The sequence below is a fragment of the Microcaecilia unicolor genome, chromosome 3 (assembly GCF_901765095.1).
Source record: "Microcaecilia unicolor chromosome 3, aMicUni1.1, whole genome shotgun sequence".
NCBI classification, from domain to species: Eukaryota; Metazoa; Chordata; class Amphibia; order Gymnophiona; family Siphonopidae; genus Microcaecilia; species Microcaecilia unicolor.
Genome location: NC_044033.1, coordinates 462322484 through 462346113, shown reverse-complemented (window position 1 = coordinate 462346113; position 23630 = coordinate 462322484). Strand labels below are relative to the sequence as shown.

The 23630-nt window shown below is 40.2% G+C and overlaps 1 protein-coding gene across 2 annotated transcripts in view; it reads left to right on the top strand.

The window, feature by feature from the left end:
• The window catches only part of DST (dystonin), a 509263-nt gene that overhangs the window by 406312 nt on the left and 79321 nt on the right, over positions 1-23630 (top strand). For both annotated transcript variants that reach the window (XM_030198986.1, XM_030198985.1), the window contains 10 exons: positions 604-830; positions 1355-1477; positions 1600-1701; positions 5551-5652; positions 8419-8592; positions 10410-10565; positions 14024-14221; positions 18289-18417; positions 21069-21239; positions 22947-23102. In XM_030198986.1, the coding sequence (XP_030054846.1) occupies positions 604-830; positions 1355-1477; positions 1600-1701; positions 5551-5652; positions 8419-8592; positions 10410-10565; positions 14024-14221; positions 18289-18417; positions 21069-21239; positions 22947-23102 (1538 nt within the window). The remainder of the gene's footprint in view (positions 1-603; positions 831-1354; positions 1478-1599; positions 1702-5550; positions 5653-8418; positions 8593-10409; positions 10566-14023; positions 14222-18288; positions 18418-21068; positions 21240-22946; positions 23103-23630) is intronic.

Below are 23630 nucleotides of genomic sequence, written 5' to 3'. Positions count from 1 at the left end.
ACTTCCCTCTGCCTTGTCCAGCCCTCACAACATGAAGTTGCATCAGAAAGGGCCGGACACAGCAGACCGTGAAGGCCCCAGAGTGCCTGTGTGAATTGCGGACAGCCCAAACATGTAAGCTGCATGCGCTGCATCAGCGGCGTGGGAAGGAGAAGGAAGCGGCAGTGATCCTGGACCTGCAGGAAGGAAGGTAATGAGCGATGCTGGATTTAGGGAAGGCAGAGGTGTGCTGGTGTGAGAGGAGGGGGATGCAGGGAGGCAGAGGTGTGCTGGTGTGAGAGGAGGGAGCTGCAGGGAGGCAGAGGTGTACTGGTATGAGAGGAGGGGGCTGCATAGACTCATGTGGCTGGGGGGGGTGGAGACCCAAGTGACTAGGCGGGGTGCCGCGGAGTCCCATGTGGGGGGGGGGAGGGGGTGCCACAGAGACCTATGTGGCGGGGGGAGGGAGGGTGCCGCGAACCAAAAACGTTTGGGAACCCCTGGTAATTTAAAACACCCCTGCTGTTGAGTCATGCATTATCCACATTTCCAGTTTATTAAAACATGACTGCTTGTATAAGAGTGGATTGTTTATATATTCATAGTGCCCCTTTTCTTATTTAGCTGTGCAAGATAAACTTGACCAAATGGGCTTTATCTGGGAGGACATCCAAGCCTTGACGGAAGAAAGAGAGGCCAAACTGCTGGATGTGATGGAGCTGGCTGAAAAGTTCTGGTGTGATCATATGGCCCTTGTAGCTACTATTAAAGATACTCAGGACTTCATCCGTGAACTAGAAGAACCTGGCGTTGACCCCTCTGTAGTTAAACAACAGCAAGAAGCTGCAGAGGTCAGTCAGATGTTTGTTATCTTGCCCAAACAGAGATGTTCTGCAGTACAACCATGGTCTTAGCAATTTGTTCTAAAACCAGAACCCTAGTCAAACTCAGTCTTACCCAAAGCTTGAACCCTAGACCTAATAAAGTGTTAATGATTTGAGCCTGTGCTATAGTTGATCAGGCTCTTAGAAGATAATTTTGTAACTGGGTGTCCACATTTAAATGTCACTTGCACAATACCTGCACGCAGTGGAATCATGCTAAGGTACAAGAATCCCTCTTGTTTTAGCAGGCAGGTTACATAGACAATCCGCAAACATGTCATTTGCTACATCAGCTTCAAGATATAATAGATTTTTCAGATCAGTTATTGCCTGCAGAATCTAATCACTGGTGTTTGAAAAAAAATTATTAATGATGGTTTGCTATATTGCTCAATTGTATAGCTCAGTCTTTGTGTTAACTTGTACTGACCTTGTAACTGTTAGGTGTGTATTTAACCTAACTTCCATATGCACATTTTTACTTTCTTAAGGCAATCAGAGAAGAGATAGATGGATTGCAAGAAGAACTGGATTCATTTGTGAACCTGGGTGCTGAACTCATAGCTGCTTGTGGTGAACCTGATAAACCTGTTGTTAATAAGAGCATTGATGAAGTAAGTGCAACTTCAAGTACTAGGAAATCATTATGCTTAAGTAGTAAATATTCACAGAGATTACTTTGAGAGCACAGGTTAATAAAATGAATGCTCTGACTTATTCCCTTTCTTAAATGCAGCTGAATTCTGCCTGGGATACTCTGAATAAAACCTGGAAAGAGCGCGTTGACAAACTTAATGAAGCAATGCAGGCTGCTGTCCAATACCAGGATGGGCTGCAGGTATGATTACAATAAATAATATTAAAATATAAATACCATTGTGATTAACTTGGATAGTTCTAATCTCTTTCCAAAGTCACCATTCAGTACTAGAGAGCTGCATAGGAATGGGGATGGTGGGAATCCTGCGGGGATGGAAGTTGCTGCGGGATTCCCATAGGAGTGTAGTGAAAATCTCTGGAGACTCCAGAGTGAGGCTTGGAATGCACTGAGTGAGGTAATTGGAGTGCCAGAGTGATGCTTGGCAAGGAGGTTTAATAAGACCGGAGCTGGCATGATGCAAAAAGTTGAAGCCATCTCCCCTGTGCAGCCACCATATTGGTGCTACCAAAACAAAGTATCAGCTGCTATATCCACATTGTCGTTCATTGTTTTTGTTTTTTTTTATCGCCATTATAGTTAGAAACATTCTGGCTTATTCAGCATACGGATGTACACAGAGGAAGTATCACAATCAAATAACCTTTCATTGGTTAGAGTAGTAATTTGTCCTAAATCCAAGTTTTGCAATCAGTATGCCATTTCAAGGGGCACCCTAGCTCTTGTCGCCCACAGTTCCCTCTAACACTGGAGCTCTCACTGTTCACAGTTCCCTCTAACCCCAGAGCCCTCATTGCCTGTAGGTATCCATAACTTTCCCCAATAGTGCAGAAATTCTCATGCAGAAATTTATACCTGCTCTGAAGGTATAAATGTATGTATTCTTCCTATGATGTGTGTATATGTGTATTTAGATGCATCATAACTCTGCTCAGTCTTACTCTATCCCCAATGATGCCTATATGCACGGAATTTGTAAGTTTGCACAATCTTGTCAGTGTTCATATTGACAAGAGCTATTTCCAGCCTGTGAAGCATGCTTTATATATGGACAGTGCTTTATATTATGAAACCACAGAGGATAATTTTACAGCAGCGTGCCTAGGCAGGAAAGATACACAAAGATGCACATAAGTTATTTTATAAAAGCAACCTATGTTCCTTTATAAGATTACCCCAGGGAAAGTATGTACACACATTTACAACTGCTCTAAGGCAGGTGTAATTGTATGCATGTATGTGCAAGAAAGAATAGGCACATATGTTGCCAGAGTGTGGGCATTCTGAGGGATGCAGTTTGTGTAGAACAGGGGCGGAGCAAAATATGCAAACATATTTAATATCTGCTTTAGATAAACTTTGTGTTATGGGGTCGATTAGTTTGAAAAAGTCTTCCATGGATCACTGTTCACCAATTGTTTTTAGATCATGAAGGATGTTATTGCATCTGTTGTGGCAGATTTAGTGAATATATCACTAAATACTGAATTCATGCCACCAGCACTTAAAAGTGCTGTTGTGCATCCAATTCCAAAAAAGGGGCAAGTTTTCTTTTTAACGGTATGAGGATGACAAATTCACCTTCTTAGATTTTTTTTTTTGCATTTGATGTAATTTAGTAATTGCGAGTATTTATTTTTTTTTAATTTTCATTTTAGTCTTTTTTTTTTTTCTTGGCCAAGAGTTATGTATAGATTTACTTGAAAAAAGACAATTGTGTGCAAAAGTTTAGATAGCAGTGGTCCACTTGTATATGTCAGTAAATCCCTAAGTGAATAGAAGGGTATGAAATTTCTACATGTTGCAAAGTTAAATATCAAATCATTCTACGAATTTTACTGCATAGCTCCTACTTCTTTCCTAATTTTAACAAACCCCATATGGTGTTGCAAAATTCACATTTGGGGTCATGACCATGGCCAGTGTTCTTGCTAAGCAGTTTTGAGCCACATGGGAGTTCAGCATCCCTGCCAGTGGGGGGGGGGGGGGGGTGCAACAATATCATGTTTTTAATTGCAAGGGACAGGTGGGGCCAAAAAAAAAAGGAGAAAGATAGCTCATCATTTGCACTTGCCTGTCTGTCACAGTCCTAGCTTGCTACACACACTGTAACTTAGATCAGTTCCTTATCTCTTGCTTAACTATACAAAGAACTTGCCTTGAGTTTAGCCAACCATCAAATTATCCCAACTGACTCCGTACCATGCATCTTGTTCCCATCATATATCTGCTCTTGGTTCCTCAGCTATATGGTAAGCCGTATTGTAGAAAATCTTTAGCATCATATCTATGTTAGTTGAATATTGTAATGCATGCTTATTAGATGTATCATTAGTATTATGCTAACGTTGTATTATATCTCTGGTGTTTGAATTCCAGTGCTGTTAAATGTGTATTTTTGATACTGTATCACAGTAGTTCTGTTATTAGGTTTCAATTTACGGTTTTCAAGTTTACCTCATTTATTTTATTTAGTTTATTCTTGGTTATTTTACAATTGCTATGCTGTTAACATTAACAAAATTGTAAGTTTTATGTTAAACTGTACCTGCTGTACACCGCCTTGGGTGAATCTCTTCATAAAGGCGGTTAATAAATCCCAATAAATAAATAGAAAGTGTGATATTGTTGAACCAGAAATGCTGGCGGAGAGCTCCCGTGTAGCTCAAAGCTACCTAACGGCAGTGCTGATAGCAAGGAAAAAACTCATGTCATTGGCCTGTGCTTCCCATTGAGCCCATGCTATAACTAGGCCTGTGAGGAATTATGGTAAAATGTCATAGCCGACACTTCACGAAGTCCGGGAGCAAAGATACGAGTAGTAAGGTGGGATTGTTCATCATTGTTTTCTTTTTTTCCTTTCCTTGCTAAAATGGGGCCCATCCACCATAGGGGCCGATTCTTAGAACTCCGGCACTGTATGGAACAGTGCAGAAAAAAAAAACTTCCTAATGTCCAACATTAATAGCATGCAAATTATATGTGCACTGTTAGCGTTGAGCATTGGGAAGTTAAGGGGGAGGAATGTGCCTGGTACATGAGTAAAAGAGTTTCGCGGTAAGTGCAGCTCTTGTGCTCATGCACAGGCAAAACATGAAGTGCAAGAACACATTGTTGCCATTCTTCTGCACCCTTAATATAAGCTTTTCAAAAATTAAATTTTTGAAAAGCTCACAGATGTGAGCTTTCACTTTCGGTCCCGCCCGGACTCTCTCACATGTTTATTATTTCGCTGTCAGCAGCAGAGGCTGTACAGAGTTCCCTTCTGCTTAAAAAAAAAAAAAACCAACACAAAACCAGCAGTCAAATGTTTCAGATCTTGAGGAAATTCTCTCCTCAAACACCTGAACACTACCTCTGAGGTGGTGGTAATTTTTCTGCGTTCTATTTCTGCGCTGTGTTCTGAGCGTTGGGGGGGAATACCAACTGAATTCATAAAACAGGCATTTGAATACATTTAAATACATTAAAATACAAACTGCACACATCTTTGGCATGCACGTTCGCACCGGCGGTATGACCTTCTGAACATTCTGCTCTGCTTAACGCCAGTGCTAGTCTGGTGCTAATTGTCTCTAGTACTGGTGTCAGGTTCTGAGCATCAACCCCATAGTTTTGTAAACACTGCAGTGGATCTTCAGTAGTCAGGAGAATACAGTTTCATGGTTGAAAAAATATTCTGGCCCACCAACCCAGAACTAGTTCCAGCAATGCGCAGACTCACTTGCACAAATTTAACCTGTTTTACAGAAGTACATTTTATCCCAGCCACAGCTCTGACCATACTATGCTGCTAGGGATCCACCTACATGTAGTGCATGTATGCCTTCTTGTAGGCACTCATAAATGGCCACACAAATTTATAAAGTGCTTATTCCACATAGAAAACTGGCTTTGCATGCAGCAACACCTTTATAAAATTACCCCCTGAATGATTTAATGCAGATTTCAAATGGTAGTACCCAAAATTGCTTAGGTGTTGTTATATATCAAACTTAAATTTGTGACTTTTTTTTGTTTGTTTTTTAGGCAATATTTGACTGGGTGGATATTGCCGGGATTAAGCTGGATGCAATGCCACCTGTGGGAACTGATTTGGAGACTGTGAAACAGCAAATTGCTGAACTAAAGGTATGAAACAGTAATTGTAATGGATGTTGTTTTGATTTCAGAATAAGTACAGTGGATTGTACAGTGGATCAGATTTAGCAAAGTTTTTCTTTTATTCTGTATTTATAAAAAACATGATTGATGCAACAGGTCTAAGGTACATACTTTGTTGGCATTATAATATTTTTTAAATCTATTTTAAAATTATTATTTGAGAAATCATCAAGTAATCTGGGTGCTATCTTCTGTTTTTTCTACAAACTTTAAGCGTTGCTCTGAAGTCAGAATACATTGATAGAGTAGAAATTGTTTGGCTAATGGAGTGGAGGAGTGGCCTAGTGGTTAGAGGACCGGTTTTACAATCCAGAGGTGGCCAGTTCAAATCCCACTGCTGCTCCTTGTGATCTTGGGCAAGTCACTTAACCCTCTATTGCCTCAGATACAAACTTAGATTGTGAGCCCTCCTGGGACAGAGAAATATCCAATATACCTGAATGTAACTCACCTTGAGCTATTACTGAAAAAGGTGTGAGCAAAATCTAAATAAATAAATAATGAAATCTGGCCGATGTTTGAGTTAGCGGTTCTCATTCTTGTCACCTATAGACAAGCCAAAATAACCTGGAATAGTTGCACTGGGCCACTGGTTTCCTGTGACATCATGGCAGTTGCTGCAAATTCTGGTCCACGCTTCAGAATTTGCAGCTTGCCACTTCCTCCCAGTGTAATTGATGCAGGTTTCAGCCGGCTGCTTCCCACTCCCACCAGGTCACTGTAATCTTCCTCCTCTCTTCCCCGTTATCCCCTGTTCTAGGCTGAAGCAACCACTCTCTTTTGAGCTGTTATATTCTTCCCTCTGAACCCACCCAGCTTATGCATGCTCCTCCTATCAGATCGTCATATTCTTCCCCACTGAATAAAAGGTCACTGTACTCTTTTTCCATTACATCATTATCCTCACACTAATCAACTTTCTATGCTGCACCATTACACTCTTCCCCAGTGCTAACCTGTGTATCATATTCCTCCCCTCTCACCCCACTCTTTCCTCCCACCAGGCCATTGTATTTTTTCTCCCTAACTTCTACCTGTCTCCAGTCTTGTCTTTCTTCTTTATTCACTCTTCCCATAGCCACTCTACTGCCCTGTTCTCTTTCCTTCAGATCTCTGTACTTTACCAACCATTTCATTACATTTTGTTCATTTGATAAACCTATTTCTGCTAGTAAATAAACGACATAATGAGGTGACTGCAACATTCCTTTTTTCATTCCTTGTTGGGCTATTTCATTTGGAGTCTCTGCTAAAGGAAAAGCTAATAACTTTCTAGAATCCAACAGGTGCAGAAATCCAAAGGAGATGTACCTGATAGGAGGAGAAAGTTTGGTAAGCATAGCTCAGGAGAGGGACCTTGGGGAGATGGTGTCTGAGGATCTCAAGGTGATGAAATAGTGACAAGGCGGTGGCTGTGGCCAGAAGGATGCTAGGCTGCATAGAGAGGGCTATAACCAGCAGAAGAATGGAGGTGTCGATGCCCTTGTACAAGTCGCTGGTGAGGCCCCACTTGGAGTATGGTGTTCAGTTTTGTAGGCCATATCTTGCTAAGGATGTAAAATGACTTGAAGTGGTTCCGAGAAAAGCAACGAAAATGGTATGGAGTTTGCATAAGAAGATGTATGACGAGGGAACTGAGCATGTATACCCTGGAGGAAAGGAGAGACAGGGGTGATATGATACAGACATTCAAATATTTGAAAGGTATAAATCTACAAATAAACCTTTTCGAGAGACAGGAAGGTGGAAGAACTAGAGGACAGAAATTAAGGTTGTGAAGGGGCTGACTGAGGAATAGTGTCAGAAAGTACTTTTTCATGGAGAGGATGGTAGATACCTGGAATGCCCTCCCATGGGATGTGGTAGAGATGAAAACTGTATCAGAATTCAAAAATGCATGGGGTAAACACAAAGGAATCCTATATAAAAGGCGTGGAACCAAACAAGCTTATTGGTGGTTAGATAGCAATACCAGTAATTGGGAAGCAAAGCCAGTGCTGGGCAGACTCCTATGGTCTGTGTCCCGATCATGACTGGACAGATTGAGCTTCAGTAGCTGAAGAACATGGTTATTCTACAGTCTGTGCTCTAAAAATGACAAGGACAAATCATGATCAAATATACATCATACTTTATGCGATGAGTTATCTTGTTGGTCAGACTGGATGGACCATACAGGTCTTTATCTGCCATCATCTGCTATGTCCTTTGATTTGGCAGAGAAAATATTCAGTCTGCACATTCTGATTTTGCACTGTCTTCATTTACTTTTAATTGCACTTGAAAATCCTGCAAAAGTTAGAGATATGCAAAAAATTCAAGGCCAGCCATGATTCAGCCAGCCTGGAGATATACTGATGAAAACAAAGACTGAGTAAGTCGAAGTTGGTATGTCAGTCCGATGAAATCTGCTTTGAGTTTTCTGGAGTGTGAAAGCAAATTCCCCAGCAAGTTCAAAATCCATGCAGAATTGCACTGTTAATTTGAAAAGCCAAGGGGTTTTTATTTTTATTTTGAGATATTTTTAAAGTAACTTTTACCTCTTGATGATCTAGATCTTTGTGCCTTTCGTTCTAGAAGATCTCAAGAAATTAATCAGTTAAAAAAATGTCTGACTTACCCCACACTATAATGCCATATAAAATTCTCACATGATGTTTTCACTGGACTGGATTGTTGCAGTGTAATGTATTATATATATGGTTTTCTTATGTTAATTTTGTTTTCCCTTAGCAATTTAAGATGGATGCATATCAGCAGCAGATAGAAATGGAGAGACTGAATCATCAAGCAGAACTATTGCTTAAAAAAGTAACTGAAGAGAGTGATAAGCACACAGTACAGGATCCCATCACTGAGCTAAAACTTCTTTGGGACACACTGGAGGAGAAAATTGTCAACAGACAGGTAAATAAAAATAAACCAAAGTGCTTCAACTTTTTGTTCTTTAACACTGCTCAACAGAACTTTTCAGCCCATTGTTTTCTTCCTCAATACAGAAGAGATTTTTCACACTGCCCGCATATCTGCACATGCCAGGAGTACTTGTTATCTGCAGACTTTGCATCAGTTTTCGAAGTGAAAAGTACACACATACTTTCACTTTGAAAATTACCTAAGGAAAAAGTACCTGGAAACACCACATGTAGATTTGGAACTGTATTCATGAGTGCATCCACTTGACTTAGGTAGGAGAATTTAAAATAGCCTATTCTGTGCTTAAACCATCCTTCCCTCCTCCCAGGTTAATGACTTTAAAAATTACCTTTATTTTAAGGGTAATTTTATAACAGAGTGCCTAGGTTGCTTATATGGGAAGGCACTTATTTTGACCTTATAAAGACACATAGGTTTCTCTATGTCTCCATAAAATACTAGTGCAAATCCTGCAGAAGTGGTGTCTAGATGCATATTTACACCTGCTTGGGAGCAGATGTAAATGTTAGTGCATTGAGGTAATTTCTATAAAAAGCACTAGCGTTTATATGGCAGATACACACATAAATGAGTAGAATACCAGCATATTTGCATGAATGTGTGCACATAGGCATGTAAATGCAAAAACTTTTTGTAATTACACACATATCTTCCATAGTGCATATTTGCAGGTAGGTGTACACATAGGCAGAATATGGGTGAGACTCACACTTAATGGGTCGAATTCAGTAAATGGCGCTGAAATGCGGGCATAGGGGAAAATCCTCATTGAGCACTATTCTATAAAGAGCGCTCCAGGCTGAGTGCTCTTTGCAGAATAGTGCTTATGGCTAGATTCTATATATGGCACCAAAAAAAATCATCGCTGGAAAAAGCACTATTCTATAAGCCGCGCTTAAAGTTAGACATAATTTATAGTCGGTTACAGTTTACTATACCGCTCAACTTAACTTGCATACCTCAGCGGTTTACAAAAGGGTACATAAATAGGCAGAAAGGAACTACAATATGAGACAGGAAAGGAATTAATCATTCACACTTAAGAAGAATGTACAGGCTAAAGAGTAGGAAGTAGGATGGGTCATATAAGGCAAAAGGGAAAAGAAGGGGGGGTAAGAACGGAGGGAAGGAGGGGGGAAGAAGAACAGTCGGGATTCCCCCTATAGTGGATCAAGGAACATTAAAGGCTTATTATGCCCAGAAATCACACCTAGCTTTAAGCACAGCCAATTGCACCAACTGAAACGTGGAAATAACGTTCATAAGAAGCTCAAAAGCTAACTTCAAAATTCAAAATAAACATGCAGTGGCAAAAAAACAGTTATCTTTGCCCAACAAGACTTGTTTCACCAGCATAATGGCTTCTTTAGGGGTTATATGCCATCTGCAAAAAAATCAGTCAGCTCAGCATTTTCATATGGAGAGACTGTTCAGGATGCATCGGGCAGGGGCCGGGCGCCGCCATTTTGAAGCGGGTGAGCCCAGAGGCAGAAGCAGTAGGGCCTTCCTCCTGCCTCTGACACAAGGTATGCGGAGGGGGTTAGGGTAGGATTACAGTAAACCACCAGGGCCAGTGTTCATTTGGGATTGGTCTGTGGGCCCACTGGACCACCAGGAGCCATTTTACTAAAGGGTGTTAAGCCCTAACACTCGATGAATTCCAAAAAGTCTGAAAATCACCCCCCCCCTAAAAAAAATAGTGATGCCAGGCAGTAACCGCGGCTTATGTGAACTTTAGAATTGACATTCATTTACTCTGTCTTGTTTTCCTTTTGTTTTCTCTGTAGCACAAACTGGAGGGCGCCCTTCTGGCTTTGGGACAGTTCCAGCATGCCCTGGATGAGCTACTGGCATGGTTGACACACACAGAAGAACTGCTGAATGAGCAGAGACCCATTGGTGGAGACCCCAAGGCCATTGAAATTGAATTAGCCAAACATCATGTAGGTTACTGTGCATCTCAAGACTAGTTTTGATTTGTTTCAGCAGTGTTTTCAATTATAGAAGAACAAGGATGTTAAGGAGGGTTATTTACAAGTGGTTTATCACTTAAGACAGTAGTATTCACCCCCAGTTCTTGAGGTCCGCCAACAGGTCACGTTTTCAGGATATCTTTAATAAATACGCATGAGATTTTCATACAACAGGAGTAGTGTGTATACAGATCTCTGTTGCATATTCACTAGGTACATTCTGAAAACTTGCCCCATTGATAAGCCTTGAGGATTGAGAGGGAAGACCAAGGACCTAAGGCACCAAAGCAGTGTAAATCTGCTTCATTGCATGGTGTTTGATCTGGCATTTTTGGTAACTTGTTAGACAGTCTGATAGCTAGTTACTAATGTGCCCCATCATTTTAGTGCATACTATCACCATTAGTGTGTGCTATTTTACTGCAAGTCCCATTTCATACAATGGGACTCTGATGTTTTACAACAGAGCAGAAGCATTAAGGGATGAAGATAATAGTGTTTCCATTCTTCCCTTGGCACTTCAGTAGCTGAAATGCCTGTGTTCATACATTCATCAGGCCATTGTGTATGTGGTTGCTGAACATCATCTGTTTCTGCAGATCTGCTGTTCATAGAATATATTTTGTTCCCGTTTGCGGTTTCCTGTTAACAAATACAGTACAATTCATCATGTCAATGAGTCTTTAGGCTTATTCAAAATAGCTCAGACTCATTTTGAATGCCCCCGCTAGATAATCTTTATCAGGATCATAACTACTAGGAAGCATTTCTCAACTATCCGTCAAGCAAGTTATAATAGTGTTTCCTTATGCCTTTCCTAGCAATATGTGTAGCTGTAACTTTCTGAGGAGATCATCATGGCCATCTGCTTCCTTCCATTATTTACTAATTTCTGTAAGTTCTTTGGGCTTTGATACAGACAGGAAATGGTAAGAGCACTGTTGCCCATATGACCTAATCTCTCTTTTAAATATAGCAGTGAAACATATGGTGTTTGCAAGGGTCCTCTCTCTGCCTTAAAAAAATTCCAAGGATATGTGAATCTAACATATTTATTATTAAAGCCTACCAGTGTGTAAAGCAGCTTTCTAGATGGCAGGACCCTCCTTGTTGAATGCCCTCCGTTCTCTGAGGTTGGAAGTGAACAGGAAGTGACTTCACAAGCAGCTGAAGACATTTTTATTACAGCAGGCGTATGGTGTTATGTTGAAATCTGATTTAATCTAAGATTTATTGGACCCAATTTTCAAAAAAAGCTGAATTCTTAAATTTAGTCTCCTAAGTTTGACTTTTTCATTTGTGCCTTATTTTCAGCAGGAGCCTAAAGTTGTCAGCTAAAAATTCAGATGTACTTGATGGGCAGTATAAATTTATATAGGTATTGTTTTGCCCCCTAGCAGTATTCATCTAGAAAGCATACAATGTTTTAAAATTCAAGTAAAAATATAGGGGTATGTTTACTAAGGTACGTTAGCGTTTTTAATGTGCCTGTAGATTTAAGGCATGGCTAATGAGCCTATACATTTCTATGGGTGTGTTAGCGTTTAACACGCATAAACCATTTATGCGCATTAAAAATGCTAACACGCCACTTAGCAAACATAACCCATAATCAATAACCGTAAGGCAATGTGTTAAAATTTATGGGCCTATTGTTGAAAATCAGTGAGGAGTCCTAACTTCTTTCCCCAAACCTAAATCAAGCCCATGTTGCCCTCATATTTTATGCTCCTAAATTTAGATTAGTGAAATTTTATGTAAAAACGTGGGTACAAAGCCATAGTAAATTTTAAAGAGGCCAATTTAGGAGCATACCCCCAAATTATACAAATGACGTGCGCAAATTAGATGTGCGCCCAATTTGCATGCACAGTTTAATTGATTAACTAAACAATTAGTGCCAATTGGGCCCTAACAATCAATTATTGGTGCCAATTGGCATTAATTCAAAATTTACCTGTGCAAATTTATACGCCCAGATCCAGATGTAAATTGTACAGGCAACTTCAAAAAGGGAGCATGGCCATGGGAGGGTGATGGGTAGATCAGGAGCTTTCTGCAATGTATGCGCATTGTTATAGAATAAGGGGAATTCATGCCTAGGTGCGAGGACACTAGGGTTTAGTTGTTGTAAATGCTCATGCCTAAAAGTAGTTGTGGATCTCGGCATTAAACACTATTCTATAAATAGTGCTAAGCCCAATTTTTTCTTAGCACCATTTATAGAATTTAGTCCTAAATTCTTTAAATATCAGGCCCATTATTTTTATTTGTTCTGTGTTATTCTGTTTATTATTGTACCACTCAATATTCAGCCAGTGATGGACAGTGTTTTTTAAAGCACTGACCATCACCAGCTGAATTAGGCCCGGATATATAAAGCATTGAATATCCAGGGTTGTCCAGACGTTCTGGCCATCGTTATTTATTTGGGACTCATATAAGTCATTTATGCAGGTCTTGGCTTATATTGGCCAGTACCCGCATAAGGAGATGACCGATTTTCAACCCCTCTTCCAAACACAAAGGCTTTCCCAGACACCCTTCCCCAAGCAGAACATCCCTACCAGTCTTCCCCCTCCCCCAGCAAGCACAACAACCCCCCCAGAAGCATACCAACCCTGTTGATCCCCTCAGACCTACCTTTATATGCCCTGGTTGTCTGGTGGTCTTTGTGGCAGGAGTGATCCCCTGTTGCTCCTGCCCAGGCCAGCTCTATTGCTATAGGTCATGCCAACCATTTTGAGATTGGAGCTGGCCTGGGCAGGAACAACTGAGAATCGCTTCTTCCCGAAGACATCTAAACCATCAGTCATGTAAAAGTAGGCCCAGGGTTGGGGGTGGGGTTTACTTCCAGAGGACGGGATGGTCCAGGAGGGGGTTGCCTCTTGGCAGGGGGAAGGGAGGGTAATACCAAACTGAATACTGGCCACATCTGGAAAGCTATTCGGGTGCTGACTAGAATTCACTGCCAGCATCCATGTAGCTAACCGGGCAAAGTTATGACTGCTATTTATGCAGTCCTGCTTGTCCGGTTAGCTATGCAGACACCAACACAGAATATGGCCAGTGCCCGTACCTCCCAGCTTCTCCTTGACTCTGCCCTGGAATGACTCTCCACTGACTGATCTGTGTGGTTAGCATCTATTTTCATTGGCATTTCGGGTTAAGAGCCACTGGGTATCAGCAGATGGCCAGATCAGCATGCTTTAAGTGGGCAGGCGCCTCTCCCATCCATGCGCATAAACAACGCTGAATATAACCCTGTAATGTTTTTTATCCACACTGTTTAGATCATGCAGAATAGAAATCAGAATAAATAGAGAAATTAGCTGGTTTCTAGTTTAGATCAGTGATGCCTTTAGTGTAGATTCAGACCCTGTAAGAAAATATACAAAGATCATGGTGCATTGTGTTTCTTTGTGTAGGTTCTGCAAAATGATGTGTTAGCTCATCAGTCTACAGTGGAAACAGTTAAGAAAGCAGGCAATGAACTAATAGATTCAAGTGCTGGTGAAGAAGCAAGTAGTCTCCATAGCAAGTTGGAAATATTAAATCAGCGCTGGCAAAATGTGTTGGAAAAAACAGCGCAAAGAAGACTGCATCTGGACAGTGCATTGTCCCAGGTAAAGGAGCATATACTAATGAAATAATCTGGCGAAAGCTCATCAAGATATACAAGGCCTGAATCAATAAAGATATTTTCCCCTACAGGCACAGAATAGGAAAAAGTGAGGTTTTTTTTTTTTTAAAAATAAAACCAATAGATTCTTTCTTAGGCTTCCAAAATACTCATGGCTATATACAAATTCTGTCTTTGATTTTATATTCATGTTTGCTTTTATGGATGGTTTTATAGGTGAAGAAGAGGAGTGTGGTAGCCGTGTTAGTCCACTCTTAAGGTTATCAATAGAAATCAAACAAAATAAAACATGGAAAAGAAAATAAGATGATACCTTTTTTATTGGACATAACTTAATACATTTCTTGATTAGCTTTCGAAGGTTGCCCTTCTTCCTCAGATCGGAAATAAGCAAATGTGCTAGCTGACAGTGTATATAAGTGAAAACATTCAAGCATTACTATGACAGTCTGACAGGGTGGGAGGAGGGGGTGGGTAGGAAGTATGCATGGGGACATCAAAGCATATCATTGATATTCTAACAGGATGGGTGTGGATAGGTGAGGGGTGGGGTGATCAACAGAGACATACAGCTTTATGGTTTATAATGGGCTAGGAACCCCAGATCCTTGTTAAGAATGTTTTCACTTATATACACTGTCAGCTAGCACATTTGCTTATTTCCGATCTGAGGAAGAAGGGCAACCTTCGAAAGCTAATCAAGAAATGTATTACGTTATGTCCAATAAAAAAGGTATCATCTTATTTTCTTTTCCATGTTTTAGTTTGTTTGATTTCTATTGATAACCATAGGTGAAGAAAAATGAATACAACTGATGTGGGCTGATGATAAGTTAGACATTCTCAAAAACACACAAACACAATTTGTGCAAAATTCACAAAGGTAGCAGAGACTGTGTAAACTGTTATAGCAAATTAAGTTGGCCTATTTCAGCTGTCTGAAGTTATGATAAAGATCCCTGAAGATCTAATACAGTTTTTGTGCAGAGTAATTCTGAGTTTGAGTGTCAGACCTTTGACCATCTGCAGTACTCCTATTATTGAAAAAAGAATGCTGGTTGGTAGTGGGAGGTAACTCTTAAGAATGCAGCTAATGGGAGTGCCAGTCTGGTTCTCTTCTTTGCACAATATAATGCCTGAATCTAGTGTTTCAGAAGAGAATTCCCTGATTGAAAACAATACTTCAGCATGTCCTGGCCTATAAGAATCACAGCCCCTTCCAACTCCTTCCCATCTTTACAAATGCCTGGAGTTTCAGCCACTATGCATTTTTCTCTCTTCCTAACCCTCCCCCTCATTTCATTATTGTTTTAAGGCCTCTCCGTGACTTAACTATTTTTGTTCTCTTTTTAAATTGGATTTTAAAAGTAAGTGCATCTGCACATTCTCTTCTAAATCATGTCTCTCCTTCCAGCATGTAAAAACATTTCTTCAGTATGCTTCATTCTCAGCGATGTTATGACCCTGCAAGTGGTGCTAGAGGTCATAGGAGCCAACTCTGTGGGTGCTTGAGCTCCTCCAATATTGAGAAAATTCCTTGTATGTGTCCAGGGAGAGGTTATTTCCACTGGGTTTAGCACCCCCAATAATTTTGAAAAGTTAGCTCCTATGCTAGAGGTATAGATAACATCTTGGCAGAAATATCCATGAGGTGTTTTGGGGTGTTTGTGAACCATTCATGAACCAAATGTAATATATTATAGTAGTAAACAAATGACAGATTAATTTTTTTAATAAGTCATTGAGAAAGACTGACTAACTACTTAGATCACTAATTCTTCAGGATTAAGAAAATGTATTAATTCATGATAGTGCCATGCTAGGCTTTAACGAATATCCAAAATACATAGCATGCATTTAACAGCTGTGCATGCATATACAGTCCTTACAAACAATGTTGATTTAATCTAGGGGACACAAAATACAGTAGTGACTTAGACATGCAAAGTTATTTCAAAAGTCCCTTTACTCTATATCCAACTGCCATGTTGCCCTCCCCCACCCCAGAGTAGGAAATAGTTTTTGGCTTGTTTGCAAACCAGACCAAGATATGTATGATTCAGTTTGGTGCAGAAATTCCTCAGGTTCATTTGCAGTAAAGGCAGAACTGCAAAAGGGTTAGAAAGACAATAATACAAAAAAAAAAGGAGAGAGAAAAATGGTGTTTTTGGTTAGGACTCTATCCACCTTATAATTGAAAGAGAAAAATGCCTAGATATCGACCCATATCGGGAGATAGACGTTTATCTCACAAAAACGAATAAATCGGTACAATGGAAAGCCGATTTTGGACGTTTTCAACTGCACTCCATCGCGGAAGCGTACAAAGTTGACGGGGGCGTGTCGGAGGAGTAGCGAAGGTGGAACTGGGGCGTGGTTATCAGCCGAGGAGAGATGGGCGCCTTTCGCCGATAATTGGAAAAAAAGTATGCGTTTGTAGCTAGAATTTAGGGCACTTTTCCTGGACCCTGTTTTTTCACGAATAAGGCCCCAAAAAGTGCCTTAAATGATCAGATTACCACCAGAGGGAATTGGGGATGACCTCCCCTGACTCCCCCAGTGGTCACTAACCCCCTCCCACCACAAAAAATGATGTTTCACAACTTTTTATTTTCACCCTCAAATGTCATACCCACCTCCCTGGCAAGCAGTATGCAGGTCCCTGGAGCAGTTGTTAGGGGGTGCAGTGGACTTCAGGCAGGTGGACCCAGGCCCACCCCCCACCCCACCTGTTACAATTGTGCTGCTTAATGCTTAGTCGTCCAACCCCCCCAAACCCACTGTACCCACATGTAGGTGCCCCCCTTCACCCCTTAGGGCTATAGTAATGCTGTAGACTTGTGGGCAGTGGATTTTGAGGGGGATTTGGGGGGCTCAACACACAAGGGAAGGGTGCTATGCACCTGGGAGCTCTTTTACCTTTTTTTTTTTTTTTTGTAAAAGTGCCCCCTAGGGTGCCCGGTTGGTGTCCTGGCATGTGAGGGGGACCAGTGCACTACGACTCCTGGCCCCTCCCACGAACAAATGCCTTGGATTTATTCGTTTTTGAGCTGGGCGCTTTAATTTTTCATTATCACTGAAAAACAAAAACGCCCAGCTCACAAATTGTCGAATAAAACATGGACGTCTATTTTTTTCGAAAATACGGTTCGGTCCGCCCCTTCATGGACCCGTTCTCGGAGATAAACGCCCATGGAGATAGACGTTTTCGTTCAATTATGCCCCTCCACGGGATACATTTTTTCTTTACACTGTGCCTCGCAGTGTATTAGTTGCATTTTCTGCAGGAGTCAGCCATGAAAATGTTGTAGGGGTCAATTCTATAAGGGGCGTATACTTTAAGAACTGCCCACTTTGGGTATTTTAGTTATTTATGTGGCCACATAACACACATAAATGACCTCTTAAAAATAGTGACAAGTGGAAAAGTACACATCACGACATGATGATACATACATTGCCAATGGGCATGCACAGGGGTGCAGTTTGAGCTCAGCGTGCAGGTACATGCACAGATTATAAAATTTACATCAATGTGGACATTACAGCAGCTTTAGGGATAAAGTAAATGTCTCCACTTGTTATGAAATACAGTAGGCTCAACATAGGCCCCTTAAAACTTGCTTTAACTAGACATCTCCTGATAAAATTACCCTCCACAGGCATCAGACCTCAGTTTAGAGCTTTTCAAATCTGCTCTGGAGACCCCACAGACATGACTTTTCAGGATATACAGAATGAATATGTATGAGGTAAATTTTTATAACCTGGGTCACATATTCATTGTGGAGATCCTGAAAATCCAACTGGATGTGGAGTCCTCAAGTCAGGTTTGGGGATTACATTCTAGAAATGATAGTGTTAGAATCATGTAACTCTTCATTTGAAGCCTGTTAGATTATTTATATAATTTGTATTAGCAATGGGCATTTTTGAATACTTTGAAAGGCTGAAAAGGAGGATGACACTGACTTGGTCCAAACACAGAATGTTAATTAAATGTTGAAATTTGTTCTAAATTCTTATCTCTGTCTGCTTTGGGTAATTTAGGCTCAAGGTTTCCACAGTGAAATTGAAGATATGCAGCAGTGGTTGACAGATACTGAACGTCAGCTGTTGGCATCTAAACCTGTTGGAGGTTTACCAGAGACAGCAAGAGAACAGCTTAATACCCATCTGGTAAATATATCTTACTGTCAAAAGATTTCATGGAGGATCTAAATATAAAAGCTTCAGTATGCTTTCAGAGGGATGTGAAAATAGTGTAGGCTCCCACATGTACAGTACACACCCCTTGTGCACATAAATTTCCATCTTGAGTCTATACCATGCAATTATAGGGAGCTGAAGTACAAAAGATGTTGGTTTATACTCTACCACTTGGTACTGAAACCCTATCCATCATTTGATGCCTTTAAAATAGGGCAAGAATAGGGCCTTGTTTTTGATACATTGGACTGACTTCTAGATGCTACAGAATTCTCAAGTCTGCACAGTTGGTTCTCAAAAGTGAGGAAAACAAATTTTCTAGGGGTCAAAAAGAGCAGATTACACATAAAAGGAGTTGAAACTATTTATTCAGCAAAGGAGATGTCCCACAATAGAAGCCCGACGTGGCCACGTTTTGCCCTAATTAAGGGCTGGGTTGAGTAAATGCAATCAAACTTGGCACATAAACATTTTTGAAGAATTCAAATAAACCAGCAGTTCCCATAAACCATCTGCTCTTTTCTGTCCCCCTGTGTGCATTCTACAGATTACTGGTATCTCTGTTGATTCCTATCAAATAAATGCTCAAGGTGTTTGGCCAGGTTCTGTCAGGTGTATTCTTTTCTGAAGACATTTGTGAACATATATGATAAATCCAATCAATACAAACATTATATATGCATAAGCAAGCAATGCAATAATACAAAAATATCCCAACGTTATGCCTAGGTACTTATCAAATAACTACTCTTCTAACAAGAGACCAGGCTGGTGGACACGAGAATACCATTAAAGAAGGACTGCTCTCTTAGACTATTATTTGAGGAAGTACTATTAGTGTAATTCTTGATTTTTTGAATTTTTGGAGGGCTCTCAGAGTATTAACTCACCCTATAACATGAGAATTTGCCCAACATCTGTGCATCTCATTGGGTGGTTGAGCATCTCAATCATAGAGCCTCTCCGTGGTTTTTTATTCTTTTTTTGTTTTAATACGTGTTCCCTTCACGAAAACCACAATAGTGCTCAAACACTTCAAAAAATATATCAAAAGTAACAGTCCAACAAGTATCTCTCGTGCCACTATCCCTCTTATAAAGTTTTTTTTGACTAATTCATAGTTCATATATTCAGGAGGCACTGTAAAGAATGTTTAAATTCACTTAGCTTATCGTGAGCTTCTTCGATAATTCTATTAAATCCCATCCACTATATAAGTGGATCCAATATGGGTTATTTCCAATGATTATATTCCACCACAAGCGCAACACCAAGGTGAAAATCTTCACACCCCGGTTGGGCTATAATGCTGTCTTCAAAACATCAAGAGTCCAACACTGCAGGGTTTCATTGAAAAACTTCCTCAGGAACTCCAAATGTTTACAACTGTTGAAACGTGGAACAGAAATCAGTCCCTCTCTCTTTTCAGTTCAGTGTATTACCTCCACAGTGTACAAAGGTGTGAGGAATGGTCATGGACTGTGCCTTCCACATACTGCATGGTAATGTACCATGAGTTAAGTGTTACTGCAGCAGATAGCATGAATCACATAGAAGGCAAAACTTATTAGAATAATGGTTTATATACACACATATGTGCACATGCATGTGTAAATGCTAAAACTCTGCTTAAGCGCTATTCTGTAAATGTGTGCATGTCTTACATAGCCCATATTTTACAGATGGGCATGTACATAGGCAGAGTTACGTACATATCGCCGGAACTTAGGTGCTCTCATGCCAGTTCTATGGCTGGCATAAGTGCTCAGATTCCTTTATAGAATAGGCTCCTACCAGGAACCCAGTTATAGAATTATTCCCTTGATAGCACCTTAATTTGGAGTGGAGTACTTAATGCTAAGTTGTTGTTTTGGGGTGTTTTTTTTTTTTTCAAAGCCTGAAAAATGAAAATAGCCATGGAGATAGCTGGTTTGAGTGGGGGGGGGGGGGGGGGGGGGGGGAGTGTGTTAGCCTTCTAACTTTTAAATGAAATAAGTGGGACACACGGTTTAACCTTGGTATATAGCGGTATAAAATGTAATAAAAATCAGTACAATAGGTTTGCCAAATCATCCTGAGTTTACGAAACAGGTTGATCCAGTTCTGGTTTTGCCCATTGCACACATGGAGCTATAGGTCTGACTGATTCATTTGATTACTCAGATAATCAGAACCACAAGTACATATATGCAGTAGGACAAAAAAAGAGAAAAAAAAGGTAGGGGGGTAGACCAAATGTCTGTCCAAAGAGTAGGTTTATTAAAAAAAACAAATCCCAAAGCACAGATTTATACACAAATAGTTCCAAAGACTCTATGCATTTCTGCAACTGTGTTTCAGTTCTAATTGCGCCTTCTTCACTCTGCCCTTTCTCTCCTACCTTTCCTTGGGTGAACTGAGTGCCACCAAGGCCGAGCTCTTCATTTCCTGTAATTGCTAGCATTATTCACACTCTGAGTTCAGTTCAGAAGCTAGAACAAGTCACCTGTGCAGCACAGAGAAGAAAACTATATGTAGAATTTGACACCATTCCACCAGGCTAGCCCTGTCTGTTTTAGATCTAGTTATTATAGCTCACAATTTTTAGAAACTAATATGTCTTCTTCCTTTCCCTTCTTTAGGAACTTTGTGCAGCTTTTGAAGCTAAGGAAGAGACATACAGAAGTCTGATGCTGAAAGGTCAGCAATTGCTTTCAAGATGCCCAGGTTCCACAGAGGCAAATGTCGAGCAAGGCATAAATAAATTAAAAGAGAAGTGGGAATCGGTGCAAGCAAAACTCAGTGAAAGAAAAGTATGTTGTTTTATTTCTTAGTGTGGTGTATTATTTGAAAACCCAGTGCCAGCTAGTGTTTAAATTTTAACCCGACAATGTGTTATTTGTTTAAAGTTTAACCACTTAAATTTGGGAGGAATGAGAGATATTTTGGGGAGTAGGGGGAGGAGACTTGCTTTAAACCAGCAAGCTTTGATGTTCAGCACTATCCAGTTAATGCAGATAGGTAGGGCCATGTAAATAGCTGTCCTGAAGTTAATTAGATACGTTATCTTGTTAACTTTAGGACTGCATGCTCAGTGGTCTCAGGTAAGTTGGCTGATATGTTCTCCAGTTATCATAATATTGCCCCACTGAATGTCAGTCTTAGTATTAATTGTTCTCAAAGATATAGGGGTCCTTTTACTAATGGATTAGTGTGCGCTAAATGATAACACACCTATTATATTCCTATAGGCATCTTACCATTTAGTGCGCTAACCATTAGCATGTGCTAAATATGTTAGTACATCTTAGTAAAAGAACCTCTTAATTTGCATATTTTATTTATCTGTTTTAGAAACTTGCATGAAAAATAAGTAGACCAATTTGACTTTATTACTAGATAATTTTAATATCTTGGTGATAATTTTGTAACCTACATTGGTGATCAATAAGCACACAGTTTTCACTCTGCTGATGTTGCAGGATTTTCAAAATAATAGTACATGTATGATTACACCATGAAAATTATCCCAGAATAAGTATCCATATACATTTATATCTGCTAAATTTGCCTTGTAATACCCCGAGCTGGGGTTGAGGGTGGGCCTGCGAAATAACACATCTGGACAGAGGTGTATAAATGAAAACAACTGGTTTATTAAACGCCTCTGTAGTTCAGTAAATACAGTCTCGAGCAGGTCTATGGCTGGCAGACCCAAAACACAGTCTGTGGTTTGTGGGGCTGCCATTCCCCAGCAAAGCCTGTAAGTTATTTTTGGTTCTATCTGAGTTCCAGGTCTGGCTTCAGCCAGACCTCAGAGCAAGGCTTGCAAGTCTCAAATCAGAAAACAAAAAGTGGCTTATCTCAGCCAGGTGATGATCATTAGACATAAGCTGTAACGGCATATGCTGGGGCTCCTGTTCTTCCTTCCCTGGGCCTCCTTAACCTCAGTCTGTCCCTGCCTTTTATACTTCCTGGTTCTGACTTCACCTCTCCTGGGTCGGGATCAGTGATCTTAATGTGACTATCTGAGTAACTCATCTTAAGGGTGAGGGGCAGTGTTCTATAAACCCCCTAACATGTCTATACGTTTTTGACTTCAAACATGTGGATCCTTTTAAAAATTCCAAAACATGTCTGAACGTTACCCATGGGAATACCTCCCCCTGCAGCAAGTGACAATATGCATGGAATGGTATTAGACATACTTTTATCAACATGTGATGGGCAGTTTAGTATGGATAAAGCACTGTTGTACTGCGGGAAGAGCTTTGAAAATTACTCTGTATGTTCCAGTGAATGCGGATTTGTATTTTTTTTTCTGATTTTACATTTTATATGTATTTTTAACATTCTGTTGTACAATCAGTGCAGCTGCTGCAACAGTCTGCTTTTTACATCTGTTTCCTATATTTGTTTGGCTTAATAATTTTAACCCCAGGTACACAGAGCTGGATTTCTCAGAGGTAAGCTATTGCATAGTGTCAACAGTTTCATGGTGACATTTCCTTCCTTTATAGGTAAAATTGGAAGAAGCTCTCAACTTAGCCACAGAGTTCCACAACTCACTTCAAGATTTTATCAACTGGCTTACCCAGGCAGAGCAAACTCTGACAATGTCTTCTGCGGCAAGTCTTATCCTGGATACCGTCTTGTTTCAGATCGATGAGCACAAGGTATGCGCAGCAGTATCAGATGTGAGCTTCTTCATGTGCACCCTTAGTTTGCACTGGCAGACATATAGGAAGTAACATTGAAAAAAGCACGTAATGCTATTTATAAAATTACTTTCTATGTAAAATTACATGCGGTGACAAAAATGCTCATACTTTAATGAGATGCTGAAGGAGGGCAGAGTTTGTGCTGAATTTATAATTAAGCATTTACACCTGCTCCCAAGTTGGTGTAAATGTCTACAGCTTCATTTTAGCTGTGATTTCTGCAGCTTTTCGTGGGTGATTTTGTAAAGACATATGTGTCTTTATAAAATAGGAATCCAAAATTTTATTTTATAAAATATGCCCAAAATAGAGGACCACTCGACCTCCCAGCCTAGTTGATCTTTGATAAAATTACCCTCCTAATGACTCTAGTAACAAAGATTGGTAAACAAATGTTGAATAGGAGAGGGAGGATAAAGTGGTGCTAAAACGTATTAAATACTGTATATGAGGACTTTCAGCTAAAGTACTATTCATAAAATA